Source organism: Bos indicus, chromosome 15, assembly GCF_029378745.1.
Source record: "Bos indicus isolate NIAB-ARS_2022 breed Sahiwal x Tharparkar chromosome 15, NIAB-ARS_B.indTharparkar_mat_pri_1.0, whole genome shotgun sequence".
Lineage (NCBI taxonomy): Eukaryota > Metazoa > Chordata > Mammalia > Artiodactyla > Bovidae > Bos > Bos indicus.
In genome coordinates, this window is record NC_091774.1 from 48,730,541 (window position 1) to 48,746,398 (window position 15,858).

At 45.5% G+C, this 15,858-nt stretch overlaps 2 protein-coding genes across 2 annotated transcripts; both read left to right on the plus strand.

Annotated features, from left to right (window-relative positions):
- Positions 1–1,378: 1,378 nt before the first annotated feature.
- Positions 1,379–3,649, plus strand: UBQLNL (ubiquilin like). Its single transcript, XM_019974261.2, has one exon. It carries the CDS (start codon positions 1,654–1,656, stop codon positions 3,457–3,459), a length of 1,806 nt encoding a protein of 601 aa, XP_019829820.2. The 5' UTR covers positions 1,379–1,653; the 3' UTR covers positions 3,460–3,649.
- Positions 3,650–7,979: 4,330 nt separating this feature from the next.
- UBQLN3 (ubiquilin 3) lies at positions 7,980–10,685 on the plus strand. Its single transcript, XM_070803793.1, has 2 exons — positions 7,980–8,112; positions 8,387–10,685. The coding sequence occupies exon 2, from the start codon at positions 8,424–8,426 to the stop codon at positions 10,392–10,394; it is 1,971 nt and encodes a 656-aa protein (XP_070659894.1). The 5' UTR covers positions 7,980–8,112; positions 8,387–8,423; the 3' UTR covers positions 10,395–10,685.
- Positions 10,686–15,858: the final 5,173 nt, after the last annotated feature.

Here is a 15,858-nt window from a genome sequence, read left to right on the forward strand (position 1 = left end):
CACTCACACTGTCTGATGCTTACACTTTCATGTATACATACATTTACAAATATTGTATCCAAATCAGACATGCATTCCCACTCTTACATATACAATATTTCCATCCATACCCAAATATCAATAAACATAAAAATATTTTAATATGTCCTTTAACAGAAAATTCATCTGCTAGCCAAATAAAAAATAAAAGATGTTGGCTTTTAGATGCCTAATCCTGCCCTGTTAGGAATTTCACTGCTAAACCAACTCTATGCTCACTTCTTGATTCACAGACAAATTTCCCCCTTACTGCTTCAACACAAAGGTAGGCAACTCAGGACTGGGCCAGGACATTGAAAGAAATTATTTTAAAAGTTCTGCTGTAGCACTGTGTAGAAAAGACCAAGTGATAAGCAAATAAAAAATACTTAGCAAGGAACTATTCATTCACCTTCAGTGTGTTATGCTTCTAGGAGGATTTTCCCTGTTTAGCCCTACTCCTACTTCTAGGATAGAGGAAATCTTTTCCCACTGCATGGGAACACTCTCAGTTAAGTCTAGAATTCCAGAATCTTGACCCAGAGAAAAACACAGCCTTCTCTTCCACTTAAGAAGCTTTTGTCTTGCTCCATTTTCCTTTCTATGTGCTAAGTCGCTTCAGTCATGTCCGACTCTTTGTGACTCCATGGACCATAGCCCGCCAGGCTCCTCTATCCATGAGATTCTCCAGGCAAGAATACTGAAGTGGGTTGCCATGCCCTCCTCCAGGGAATCTTCCCAATCCAGAAATCAAACTCGGATCTCTTACATCTCCTTCACTGGCGGGCAGGTTCTTTACCAATATGCCACCTTTACTTTCTAAGGCTTCACTTTTTCCAGATCTCCAAAAAAGGAATAAACTCCTTCTTGTGGAAGAAATTTCTTTCTTACCTACAGGTATATGGTTTTACCTATGGTTTTAATAGACCTAGCTTTTCATTCACAAGCCTGATATCCCCACAAGGGACTCACACACAGCACCACAGAGAAACATATGGACTATGTAAGCAGTCTTTTGGAGAAGGAAATGGCAATCCACTCCAGTATTCTTGCCTGGAGAATTTCGTGGGCACAGGAGCCTGGTGGGCTACAGTCTATGGGGTTGCAAAGAGTCAGACATGACTGAGCAACCATGACTAAGCAGTCTGTACTTTTAATAGCTGTATTCTGAGAACTTTGCCCTCTATTTCCTGTAAAAGTGTCTTATTTTCTTTTATTATGAAGACCCAGAATCCCCAAATAGGTTTCCTTTCCCAACTAGTTCAGCCAGAGACTGTGAGGCTTGGGTTGACATCACAATATCCCTTTTCTCAAGAGCTGTGCTTTTGGTGGGTGGGGCCGGGGGAGGGGCAGCCCTGGCATGAGTCATCTCCACTTAGCCTACTTTATATCAAGAATGAATTAGTAGCCACAACAGGCCTCAGCTGGGCCGTATCTAGAGAACTGGGGTGGGGGTACAACATCACAAAATACCTGGCCCCAGTCTGGTCACTCATCCCCTTTGGGGCAACGAGGAAACCAGCCTGTGGCCTGCGAACGCAACACCTGAAACAGAGGCCAGAGGAAGTATTTGCCTGCCCTCACCCCTCTGCCCCTGCTTCCACCTGCTCCCCATCTGCCCACCCACTAAGGTCCATGCCGCATGTCATTGCTCGAACACCCAGGATGGCCCAGTGTGGGCATCATTCAGGGCTGCCTGCAGAGAAGAAGATCTCTCCGGTTGTCACTAGGGTGATAGTGAAGACACCAGGCAAGCAGGAAGACTTTGTGATAGCCAATGATACCTCGGTAAGGCAGTTCAAGGAGAAGCTGTCGGCTCACTTTAAATGTCAAATGGACCAACTAGTGCTTGTCTTCATGGGCCGCCTTCTCAAAGACCATGATGTGCTGAGCCAGAGGGGCATCCTGGACGGTCACACCATCCATGTGGTCATCAAGTCCAAAAACGGCTCCAGATCCCTAGCCCATCCCTGCCACCAGGACAAAAACACAAAAGGAAACAGTAGTGGGGTATACCAATCTGTTGGTGTGGGTTACACACCAGTGGAGTCAGCTCTCTCAGAGGATGTGCCCAAGGTGCATACCCAGGACTTGAAAGTGGGTAGTCCAGAGCGCATAGCACAGATACTGGAGAATCCTAGCATCCAGCAACTCCTGTCCAACACAGACTTCATGAGACAGTTCATCTCAGAACACCTAGACACTCAGCAATTGATGCAGCAGAACCCAGAGGTCTCACACTTCCTTGACAATTCTGAGATCCTGTGGCAGACTCTGGAGCTGGCCAGGAACCTGGCAGTGATTCAAGAAATAATGCAGATCCAGCAACCTGCACAGAATCTTGAGAGTCCACCGAACCCACAGTCATATGTAGGCTTAGAGACTGTCCCAGGATGGGACAGTGCCTCAGGTCAGAGTTCTGCTGATTTCAGTGATCAGATGCTCAACAGCACACAAGATCCATTTGGGGGCAACATTTTCACAGCTCTTCTGGGAGGACAAGTGCCAGAGCAAGTCCAGTGTTCACTCCCATCTCCACCACCATCCCAGGAACAACAGGAACATCTCCCACAGCCCCCTACAGCCCGAGTCATCTATGCTAATTCTCGAGGTGTATCTTCAATCACTTCAGTCAATTCTACCCTCAACATGGCAAATCATACTTCCAGGGCCAGTACTTCTAACTCCACTAATGGTCAAAGTCATGCTAGTGCTGTGGAGCAGCCAACTGGGATACCAGCCTTACCTAGCAGAGAGCTCAACCAGCTGCCCCAGGCAGAAGACAAAGATGCCACCATTTCTCTAGATAGCTCTAACCAGAAATTAGATGATCTCCAGCAATCAAATGAGCAGACCAGCTCCCAGATCCAAGGAAACATGATGCAACTGCTCTTGAACAACCCTTCCCTGGCAGACCAGATGATGTTGTTCATGAGTGTGCCCCAGCTGAGTGAACAGTGGAGGCAGCAACTGCCTGCATTTCTGCAGCAGACTCAGTTTTCCGATATGCTTTTAGCTCTAGCCAACCCTAAAGCATCACAAGCAATACTGCAGATTGAGCAGAGTCTGCAGCTGTTGGCCACTGAGGCTCCTGTTCTTCTACCCTGTGTTGCTCCCTACCTATGGGGCCTGGGTTGGCTTCCTGCACCCAGCTGCAGCTACCCTGACACAGTGCCCTGGACCTGGGATGTGTCCAATATGGCTGAGCCTAAAGGACCTGAGTCCTGTCCCAAATCGGGAGCAGTCCTACAGAGGCTACAGTCCCTAGCTGGAGACCCCTCCCACCCTCTACAAGCCCCTGAGACTCGTTTCAGCAAGCAAATGGAATATCTCCAGGCCATGGGATTTGCAAACCATCATGCCAATCTGCAGGCCCTCATTGCCACCGAGGGAGACACCAGCGCTGCCATCCAGAAGCTCAGGAGATCCCAGGGATCCTAACCACTGGGCATACCTATTTGCTTTGCTACCTGCCTGCCAACCCATTTGACTACCTCATCTGCCTTCATCTTTTCTGGTGCTTCTGGTTAGGAGAAGTCCTAGAATGGGAAAAACCAAACAGTGCTTTCTTTACTGAATAATAGACCATTGGCCATAGCTGAGAGATCTGTCAATAAAATGGCTACATCAACTTGACCCCATCTGAAGTTTGGCCTTTTTTTTTTTTTTTAAATGAAAAATTCAACTGTCAATGTGTAATAACCCTACCTCATGTACCATACATGCGTGAGCACACACACACCACAACCACATGCATATGTTAAAATAGAAAAGCATATTTGCACCCACAGAATTATATGTCAGACATCATGTCATGCTCACATATCCAAGAACATGCACATATAACCTCAAACACATATGCACACATGGTTAACAGCCCAAGATTCACATATATAGGCATATAAAGTCACCACACAGTACACATACTCATGTGTATAGACAGCTGCACACAAATGCTTAGAGACCAAAATAGACCCACATGTAGGGAAGACAGTCATAACATACTCATATGAAAAGAGGGAAATACGTGTATGTGTGTTCAGTGGCGTCCAACTCTTTGCAACCTCATGAACTACGACTTGCCAGGCTCCTCTGTCCATGGAATTCTCAAGATAAGAATACTGGAGTGGGTTGCCATTTCCTACTCTAGGAAATACAGCTGAATGTATAGCTACATGAGGTATTTATAAGTGCTATAAAGAAAAATGCAGTGGATAAGCTGTGCTAAATGGGGGATCATAAAGGAGGGCTTCTCTGAAAGGAGACAGTTGAGCAGAAATCACGACTTGGGAGAGCAACACATACAATTCCAGGCATTGTTCCAGGCATTGTTCCAGGCAGAGAAGGCTGCATAAGAGGAAAAGCTGTGAGATAAGAGTACTCTTGTTGTGTTTGAAGAATAACAAGGGACAGTGTAGCTGGAGAGGAGTGAACTAAAAAATAAGGGGGAAAAGAGAATTATTAGAAATCACGAAGAGCTTTGTAGATCTGGTGATCACTTTGGATTTTACTATGAATACAAAAGAAAATCATTGCTAGGTTTTAGCAAAGGAATAGAGTAGTTCAGTATGTCAGTCTGGCTGCTGAGAGTGGAACACTGTTGTAGAAGAGAAAGCTGGAAGCAGGAACACTAGTTCTAGCATGTGGGAGACAGTGGTGTCTGGGAATAGGGCAGGAGCAGTGGAGGAGGTGAGGGATATTCAGATTTGTGTGGTCCTCACAGGTCACCCATCCTTCAGCCCCGACGTGACCATCAGCAAGAGTAAAGAAAGCTCCATTAAGCTCCCAGTGCTTCAGTAAATCTGCTGCCAAAGGTCCCACTCCATCACCATGGCCTATCAAAAAGAAACAGGTCAAAGAAATGAAGTGAAGTGATAGTCACTCAGTCATGTCCGACTCTTTGTGACCCATAGACTGTAGCTGGCCAGTCTCCTCTGTTCATAGAATTCTCCAGGAAAGAATCCTGGAGTGGGTAGCCATTCCCTTCTCCAGGGGATCTTCCTGACCCAGGGTGTCCGTCATTGCAGGAGGATTCTTTAACTATCTGGACCATCAGGAAAACCTGACTCAGTGGGTAAGGAATCTGCCTGCAATGCAAGAGACACAGGAGATGCAGGTTCAATCCATGGATAGGGAAGATCCCCTGGAGAAGGAAATTGCAACCCACTCCAGTATCCTTGCTTGAAAAATCCCCTGGACAGAGGAACCTGGTGGACTATAGTCCAAAGGGTCACAAAGAGTCAGACACAGACACAACTGAGTGACAAAGACTAGAGTTGGAGAAATGCAGGACAAGTTCCAATCTAACTGAGAATACTGGAGCAGATTGCCATTTCCTTCTCCCAGAGATCAAACCTGGGTCTCCTGCATTGCAGGCAGATTCTTTACCATTTGAGCCATAGGGAAGCCCCCTCAAGAAAGAAAATTATAGCTAGAAACAGATTTTTCACTTCCCCATTAAGATATCTCTATTAATCCAATTAAATATTTTATCCTCAGTTTACATAAGGAGCCAAAATTCTCCAGATTATCTTCCTGATTCTGTCAATATGCTCTGAAATTCCCTCATGTGACTCAGTTTCCACTTGTCGGTTTTTCCCACTCTACCTTTTAGGATTCAATTTAGCAACAGTGAAACTCATACCTACAACCTTATCTCTCAATGTTCCCTCACCTTTTTGCTGTGATTAATATCTGAGTGTTCGCTGAGAAGACTGCTTCTCCAGCAGTGATGACTGTTTCTTTCCTTCTCTGTGAACTTAGAAGTGGGGTACATGTTCTTCATGTACCTACTTTAGGTTCCCAAACATAGTTTTCTAGCTTCAACACTACTCAATCTATCATAATTATTCTGATATAATACCCACCTAGCAAACTCACGATGGTTATAACATTTATATCCAACCCTGCCTAATCTCTGTGTGCTGCTAAGCCACTTCAGTCGTGTTCGACTCTGTGGGACTCCATAGATGGCAGCCCACCAGGCTCCCCTATCCCTGGGATTCTCCAGGCAAGAACACTGGAGTGGGTTGCCATTTCCTTCTCCAATGCATGAAAGCGACAAGTGAAAGTGAAGTCGCTCAGTCATGTCCCCATGACTCAGTCTTAGCGACCCCATGGACTGCAGCCTACCAGGCTCCTCCGTCCATGGGAATTTCCAGGCAAGAGTACTGGAGTGGGGTGCCATTGCTTTCTCCAATCTCTGTGTAGGCAAAGAAAATCATATAACTGTGCTGACTAGTCTTATTTAAATTCATTACCAAGGCTTTAGTTGGTCTGTTTGTATGCCTAATACATTTTCTTATTTTAATGCTTTTTTTCTAGAATTTACATCAGAAATCACCTGGAGGGTGTGTCAAAACCCCCAGATTTCTGAGCTTCATTCCAAGGGTTTTCAATTCTGTGGTTCTACAGGAAGGCCCCAAATTCTGCATAGCTGACAATTTCCAGGTCATGCTGATGATACTGATATAAGGACCACACTTGGAGATCCAATGCTCTAGCCATATTCTTTGAGATGATTATTTCATACCTTATATGCTCTTCTAAAACTTTCAACAGCCCTTCAATATCTATTCTCAGTCTCAGATGATATTTTCCGTATTCCAACAAGAAGACAAAAGTGATCAAAAGTGACTTTCACCTTTGTCTGCCACTAATTCAACCAACTATCTTGCATCTATACCTGTATACTCCACCCTTCATCCTCTTTTAATGAATAAACTGTCCATGATCCTAAATCAAGCTCTTCACTTGGGCATTTGATTCCAATCCCTCTATCTTCTCAACAATTTGCTCTTACAACTGTTTCTCTTTCTCCTGCATCACTGTGCTCTTCCTCACTGGATTGTTTCCATTAAAATAAAAGTATATTATAATTGTCTTGTCTTAATAAACAAAGAAACAAACACACACAAAAAGATTTATTCCCCATTTCTGTGCAGCCATCAGCCTTTTCTCATTTACTCTTCTTGGATCCACTTCCTTTCCAACCCATTTACTTTAAAACCCACTCCAATCAGATTTTCTGGCCTCACTACTCTTCCAGACTTGATCTCATCATGGCCCTTAGTCTAACTGGTCTCTCTTGTTCAAACGCAGTAGCCAATTCTCAGTCCTCACTTATTACCTACCAGAATCATTTGACACATTTGTTTACTTTCTCTTTTTTTGAAACTTTGTCCTTTGACTTCTTTCTCTAATTTCCTTTTCTGACTTAATGTTTTATTTCTTTTCAATTTCCTTTGCTGAATTCATCCAATCTTTCAGACTTCTAAATATCGTACTGTCCACAATTCAGTCTTTTTACCTCTGTCCTTTTACTATATACACACACATACCGCTCCACATACTCTGTTGATGCTGATGAAGTCAGCCTCACAGTGTAGAACTACCTTCTTAACATTTTCATTTGGATATGAAATAGACTGAACTTAATTTTCTATTTAACAACCTTATTTCCTGGTCTTTTACCTCAACAAATAGCCAATACATTCCTTGAATTTTTCTGGGGGATAATAATAATAGGGGAAAAAAGGTAAAATAAAAGTTTATTTCATCTTGAACCTCTCTTTTATACTCTACATCCTACTCATCAGAAAGTCAATATGTTGATTGATTTGTCGTGGCTAATGTTGAATCAGAGAGGACATAGGAACATAACAATGCCAAGAAGAGGCTCAACTAGCAAGTAGCTGAATTGGGGTCTTCGTGGGGACATAAGGGCTCAAGAAGCCTTTCTTAATTGTCCACCCCCTGTCTGAATTTCCACATACCACCTACCAGGTTGTGTGAAAGCAGAACACTTGGCTTGAGAAAGAAGGGTCAGCCCAGAACCCTCACTATGAAGAAGGCAATTGAGATAAAGGAAGTAGAAGAGTTGAAGGGTGGGGGGAGATGAAGCCCCTAAGAATCCCAAGTACCTTGGAAAAGTCTCAAGAATCCATTGTATGAGGCCGTGATGTCAGTGCTGAGGTCACAGAAGTGACCTGGGGGAGTGGGCTCTGGTGTAGAAGGCTTCAGGGGTGGCTGTTCAGCAAGATGAGGGCAGTTTGGAGTCCTATTTAAGAGGAAGGACGGGGCCACAGCTGATCGGTATGTATTCCCCAAACCAGGTCCTTCAGGCTGCCCTTGCCCTTCATTCATCAACTATCAACCTCTTTCCTAGGGCTCAGATTTCCCTCCCATGATCCGCACCGTCTCTCCAACCCCAAATCCTCCTAAGGCATCCTATCCCATGCCCTCATAGCCCCTTCTATGTGGACCCTCTAGTTCCCCCACCCTGAGACCCCAAATCCTCCCCCTGCTCACCTTTCCTTTCACCACTGCCCAAAAGGATGATTTTGGTCTCCCCTCCGCCTCCCCGCAGCTGTGTCCCCACAGACCTGGGCCTCCTGCTGCCCACTATGGCCAAAAGTGGAGAGGCCCTGCCACAGGGCAGCCCAGCACTGGTCCAAGATCCCCACCTCATCAAGGTGACAGTGAAGACGCCTAAGGACAAGGAGGATTTCTCAGTTACAGACACTTGCACCATCCAGCAGCTGAAGGAAGAGATATCCCAGCGCTTTAAGGCCCACCCTGATCAGCTGATCCTAATCTTTGCTGGCAAAATCCTCAAGGACCCTGACTCGCTGGCACAGTGTGGGGTCCAAGATGGCCTCACCGTCCACCTGGTCATCAAGATGCAGCGTCGCACCATGGGCAACGAGTGCCCAGCTGCTTCAGTCCCTACCCCAGCCCCAAGCCCTGGGTCACTCCCTCAGCCAAGCTCCATTTACCCAGCAGATGGGCCACCTACCTTTAGCTTGGGTATCCTCACAGGCCTCAATGGGCTAGGCCTGACCTTGGGTGGTTTCCCTGACCAGCCAAGCTCACTGGTGTGGCAGCATGTATCTGTGCCTGAATTTGTGGCTCAGATCATTGATGACCCCTTCATCCAGGGTCTGCTGTCCAACACAGGCCTGGTGCGCCAGTTGGTTCTTGACAATCCTCGTATGCAGCAACTGATTCAGCACAACCCCGAGATTGGGCACATTCTCAACAATCCTGAAATCATGCGGCAGACACTGGAGTTTCTACGTAACCCTGCCATGATGCAAGAGATGATGCGCAGCCAGGACCGGGCGCTCAGCAACCTGGAGAGCATCCCGGGTGGCTACAATGTGCTCCGAACCATGTATACAGATATTATGGACCCCATGCTCAATGCAGTCCAGGAGCAGTTTGGTGGCAATCCCTTTGCCACCACTAATGCTAATGCTACCAGCAGCAGCAGCCAACCCTCAAGGACGGAGAATTGTGACCCTCTCCCCAATCCCTGGACTTCCACATATGCAGGCTCAGCTGGCAGGAGGGGCAGAAGGCCTGGGGACCAGGATATATCTGAACTTAGAAATAGGGTTCCCAATATTCTAGGGAATATAGGGCTCTATGACTATCTCCAACAATTGCATGAGACCCCCCAGTCCCTGGGAACCTATCTGCAGGGGATGGCATCTACCCTCAGTCCAAGCCAAGAACAACCACCTCCACCACCAGGAAACCAAGTTCCTCCAGCTTCACCCTCATCCCAGGAACCTGAGTCAGGCCAGGCTCTCCCCAAGGAGTCAGTTGCAATCAAGGGAAAGCCCTCCTGCCCAGCCTTACTGAGATATCCCATGGAGAGCAGTGCTAGAAAAGATGGAGGTCAAGATGGTGCAGGGAACGGTTCCACTGGCCACAGCATCCACATGCCTGATCTTGTCTCCGGGCTGGGGCCTGCTGCCAATAGGACCCAAATTGTTCCTTCCCCACCTTTGCCCACAGCAGCTGCTGCTGGAACCCCTGAGCGTGTCTGGCCACCGCCACTGGCTTATCCAAGATCTCTGAGGCCAACCAGCATGAATCAGGCCCCACAGCTGCAGGACGAGATGCACTGGCAACTGCCACTGCTGCTGCACCTTCAGGCAGCCATGGCAAACCCGCGTGCCATGCATGCCCTGCTGCAGATTGAGCAGGGTCTGCAGATCTTGGCTACTGAAGCCCCTCGCCTCTTCCTCTGGTTCATGCCTTGTCTAACAGGGCTGGGAAGTATGGCGGGAGATACAGAGCCTCGAGAGAGTCCCCTTGTGCCTGAGGATCCTTTGCCTCCCCCAGCTCCTGAGGTTCCCTCAGCACAGGGCTCTATGGAGCTGGGCCTCCATTCTACCCCCTTCCTCCAGATGTTGCAAGCCTTGACAGGCACCAATCCTCAGCAGCCGACACCCGAGACTCACTTCCGGGTGCAGCTAGAGCAACTGCAGGCCATGGGCTTCTTGAATCCTGAAGCCAATCTCCAGGCCCTCATTGCCACAGGAGGTGACGTGGATGCTGCTGTGGAGAAGCTGAGGCAGTTGTAGGAGCCGTAGTTGTTCACACCGTATCTTTCCCTCTGTGCCTTTCCTCCCATAGCTCCAGTCCCTAACTTCCCCCACCCCCAGCCATTCTTGAATGCAGCTGCACTATGAAGCAAATTTACTATGATACTCTTTACTGCAGAGACAATGTTGTTCCAGAGTCAGTGAGGAAGAATGAGAGCCAGAACAAGGTGGGGGTGCTATAAGTGACCCAACCACCCCTGTCACTGTACCATCCTGGGGTCACGGTCTGAGTTCTGCTAATGCCTATCTTGAGATGTAATTACATCCAGTCTCCAATGTCGTCTGCTGCCTGAGTCTGATTCTTTGTGGGCTATGGGAAAAGAGGGACTGTATAGGAGGAAAGGTGGTGATAAGAGCTAGCTCTGCATGGATGGGAGGGCTTGGAGGGGAAACTGAAAGGTATGAGGTTAGAAGAAAAAGGCCCAGGGAACACAGGAGGGTGAGCTGAGAACTGCAGCCTTCCATGTGCCCTTCCAAAGGTTCCCCAGATTTGGTGTCCTGTTCGAGCTGCCACCACATTCTCTGAGGCTCTCTACCACCAGCCAGACTGAAAAGTGGGCACAGCTTCTTATTTTTATTGTCCATGAACTCTATCCTACAGTTGGCTCTCAATTTTTGGATTTGATCCTGATCCCTGAGACAGCAATAGAGCAGGAATCAGGCTGAGTTCTAAGATTCCCTGATCTCACCGTGTTTACAAAGCTACTGTCCTTGGTAGCCAGATTTGTAGTTGATTCCACTGCCATGGATCCAGCTTGTCCTGGGTTTTGTCTTTCTTATACTATTGCACTCAGAAATTGATTACCTAACCTGTGCTAGGCATTCTGCCAGGGGTTGGGAATTCAATGTGAGTAAAAGAGGCATGATACTGACTTCATAAATTTATGACGGTAGCTGGAACTGTTCAAAGAGTACTCATTATATATAATCACAAGCTATGATAAGTGTTATAAAAGATGGGGATCTGTGAAATAGCAAAACAGAGGCTTGATCTACTCTATGGGGACAGGCAAGGCTTGTGAGTGTGAACTCTAAGCTAAAAATCTAAAAAAGTGCTAAGAATTACGTAGGTAAAGTTTTGAGGGAGGAGGGAAGAGTATTCCAGTAAAAAAGTCATTATGTACAAAGGCGCTGAGGGAGGGTGCACATATAGCACACAGGAGGTGCCTTTGGTCTCTCAGACCCATTTGTACTCGGGGATGCTTCCCGATACCCACATGCTTCTGGGGCAGAAGTGTTACAATTCACTTATCAAGTGAGTAAACCATGGCTTCCAGCCCATAAATGTGCCTGTGGGTTCACATGGGTAAATACATCATGGAGTAATGCACTAACATAAAATGCATATTCACACTTTAGTACACTTTCACATGGTCAAACTTTTGAGCATGTGTCTGAGCATACACACAAAACATAGTCTGTTAGAGTTTTATCATAGATGTGTTAAAAAAAAGATAATGCTATATTCCTGTCAGGGCTTACCAGGTGGCGCTAGTGGTAAAGAACCCTTCTGCCAATGCAGGAGACATAAGAGATGTGGGTTCCATCCCCATGTCAGGAGTATGTCCTGGAGGAGGGCATGGCAAACCACTCCAGTATTCTTGCCTGAAGAATCCTGTGGACAGAGGAGCTTGGCAGGCTACAATCCATAGTGTCTCAAAGAGCTGGACACAACTGAGTGACTTAGCAAGCACACATGCATAATCCAGTCAAGGAAAGAAAAGGGTCTTTGAAAGAGAATATCACTATAATAGAAAGTGGCCATGGTGTATATATGTGTTTAAATGTCAGAGACTCAGTATTCAGAGTCCTTTTAGGGAGAAACAAAAGCTCTGCCTGGAACCTAGGATACTTGGATCAAGCTGCTTTTACCTGTTAGCTACCATCTTGTGCCTTAGAGATAAAATGAGCTTTGAGGGCAACTTTCTCCCATTGTTTTAGGTTTTAATCTCCAGTGGAGCATGAGGCTTCAAGACTCCTTTCTACTCCCTCTTCACTCCCCATCAGTGAGGGGTTCTTGTCCACATCCAATGAACTGTTGTTTATGGTGGTGCTAGGCGAAAGGCAGAGGAAAGTCTTATTTCTTGTAACTAAGAAGGCTCTGGGCTGCTTTTGACTGCCAGAGTTATACATTGTAATCTCTAATTTCAACCCTTGGAAGTCAGACAGGTCTGAGAAAAAACTCAGGGAGAGAAATGTTGCTTTTATCTGCCTTTCATATGGGCCAAGAAAAGCCTGAGGGTTCATATGACATAAATTCCAGCTTACCGGAGAAGGCTGTAGGTGGAAATCTGGGTCTAAAAGTTCTGGGTAGGGAAAAGAGTTCTCATTTATTGGATTGTTTTCTTTTCCTGGACTATGGAGAGCCCTTTACAGTTGACTGGGTGTTTGGAATCTTTGCTTGGGCCTCATCAGAGACTGAACTCATCAGCCTATGTTCTGCTCCATGGTGAGTCCAAAGGAAGCAGATTCCTGGGGTGGGGAAGGTCACTATCCACCCAGTAGCTGATGTAGGAAACATTCAGTAAATTATTGAATAAATGAATGTTGAATGATGAGTGAAGAAGTGAATGACCCATAAAGTGGTTGAGGAGGCTAGGTAGATAGGAATCAAATAAACAATCTTAGAGGAACAGGCCTTCTGCTAGGGAAAAATACAGTTTTAGAGTTTGAGATAGAGGAGATGCCTGCAGGCTGAGGTTACTGAAAGGGCAGGCCTCCAGAGATGTCATAGTTGCAGTCCCTGCTCTGACTCTCACACTGCATCAGCTGGGCCTTGGAAGGACTCTATCTAAGAGGTTGGGTGGAAGAAAGAGAAGCAGACTCATAGTTTTGGTTATACTGGGCCTAGTATGACCTGAATATTCCCGAAGAAAATGTACCTCTTCCTCAGACCAAGAGGTTTTCTAGCAGGCCAAAGAGCAGTGAAGCTTGAAATGCTGATCTGCATCATAAATAGCCAGCCAAGTAGCTGGACAGCAATTTAAGAGAGAAGTATTAAAAACCAGAAAGTGTTTTTATGCATTTATGTTTTTTTATCATTTGATGATGTTTCCCTAATATCTCTGTTATAAATACATGGGTACATTTTTTTCTGGATATCTTAGGGTTTTATTACTTACATTTAATTTTAAACAATTGATGTTATTGAGGCTTTCCTCTAGCCAGCCCCTCATCCAAGCTCTTTACATCTGAATCCACACAATTATCTTTTATTCCTAACTTCAGATGAGAAAAACTGAGGCATAGACAGAGAGGAAGTATATTGCTTAAAATTGTACAATTTTTGCATAATAGAGCCAGGATTTGAAATTAGACAATGTACTTCCAGAGTCTACAATCTTAGCTGCTGTAGTAAATCAAGTTAATTAATGCTTTAATTCTTACCCATGGAAAGTGAAAAGGGGCAGGATTTGTGGTATTTGATTGGAATTTTTACACCTCTGACTCCTGTCACTATCTACACTGGATTGAAATATTTTCATTACTATATCCAGTGTATGTGTACATGTGTATTTCTGGCATAAAAAAAATGAACAACATGAGAGTCACAAGATAGCCGGGGACACAGCATTTCAGATGTTAATCACTCTGAGAAACTGCTCCAAAGAGGTAGGGGGAAGGCAAGTGTATAGGTGATTTTGGTGAATGGGTGAATGGTGAATTTGGTGAATGGTACATGCAAAATCAAGAACGTATTTTTACAGAGGGTCTGATAAGGGTTTCTGCTAGTCCTGAGGAACAGACATCATCATGAAGAAATTTAGTGCTTTTCTAGGTATGAGGAGATGCAAAAACTGGGCTAATTGGCTCCAGAAAATAGTTATCTGAAGACCTGTCTTGCCACTTTTTCCAGAGCACAGAGTGCCTCATTTCTGTTCTCCACCCTGAACTCCCTTCAGGAGCTGTTGCAGGTCAGCAGCAGCACACAATTTAATCCTTGTAGAGGTAGATGGCATGTGCCAATGGCAAGTGTCCATTTGTAGCTGACTATGTTTTTTTTTTTTTTTTTTTTAATTTAATCTGCTAGTTCTACATGAAAGAGTTAAAGTTTAAGCAGGCAGTCCAAGGCCTTTTAAGGAGGAAGTGAACATCCTCACTCATGCTTTCCTAGCTTTGTGCAGCAATATATGTTACCCAAGAAGTGGCCTTTCTTTAGCTTAAGTCACACAGCACACTAATGATCACACAGCACAATGTCTTACTCAGGGAAATGCTTTTCTTAGGCTCCATGCTAATGATTATAATTGTAACAACCCTTGCCTGGGAACCTGTTTCTTAAGACTTGTACCCCTGATTATACAGCAACAGTATATCTAGCCCAGAAACATTGCCTGGAACCGTTCTCCTTGGCTAATCTTGTGCCAAAGTTATCTCAGGATATATGCCTTGGGAAAGGGTCTGGTGGGATTCTTATAATCTTGAGGTATTCTTTTTATCTATTCTCAGCAGCTAGTTGAAAAGTATATAAGGCCCTGCTTAAACTAGTGAGGCAGGTACTCTCCTGCCCCCTTCTGATGTCTGTGTCAGAAGCTTTCTCGGTCCTGTCACTCCAAATAAAATTTTGCACACAAAGCTCTCAGTGACTGAGACCTGTCTTTGGTCTCGGAGTTATATCTTCTTCGGAGATCACGAATGTAGTGGCACTTTCACAATTCACCGTAAGCTATCATCTTGGGGACTCATCCAGGATCTTCAAGACAAGGTAAGACTACTCAGAGCTGGGACTCTTTTGCTGTTTTACTGTAAAGTCTCTATTAACTTGGAAGCATACACACTGAACTTTTTTCCCCCATCAGCTTTACCTGGTTTCTCTGACCATTTCATAACTGTTTGGGGAATTAAAGCTACTGACCTAATGTGCCAGATTATAGACTTTCAGGGGACTTGCAATCCATGCTGTTATTGTGTTTTTCTAGCAAGACCCTCATTCCAAGTTTTATAGGACACTGCAGGCAGGAACACATTAGGGAACTAGCTGGAGCTCTAGTTCCAGGGTCATCTCTCATCGGAAATCACCATCCTGACCCCAGAGACCCAGAGGCAAATTCTCGTCATGGCTATGCCTCCGGACTGTATGGAAGGAGACATTACTGGTGAGCATGAGATTCCTGAGGACACAGATCAGGGAACCCCAGATTTGGGCAGATTGGAAATGCAGCAGGCTTTTTCCCTTGGTAGCACTAGCTCTTAGAAGACCACAGAAAGCCCTCCAGTGGTCTTGTTTCAACTCGTTAGGTATTCTTTTTGTACAATCTGCTGGACAGGAATAGAAAGATTGGCCTTGAAACTTCATGAACATGAAAGATTATTTTTTCCTCACAGGCTGGCCTTCTATCACTTCCTTTGTTATCACATAGACTCATGTGGCAACTCCCAGAAGGGACATCTTGGGTTTTCTCTTCATCCCTTTGTGACTCCCTTTTTGACTTACAGCTTCGAC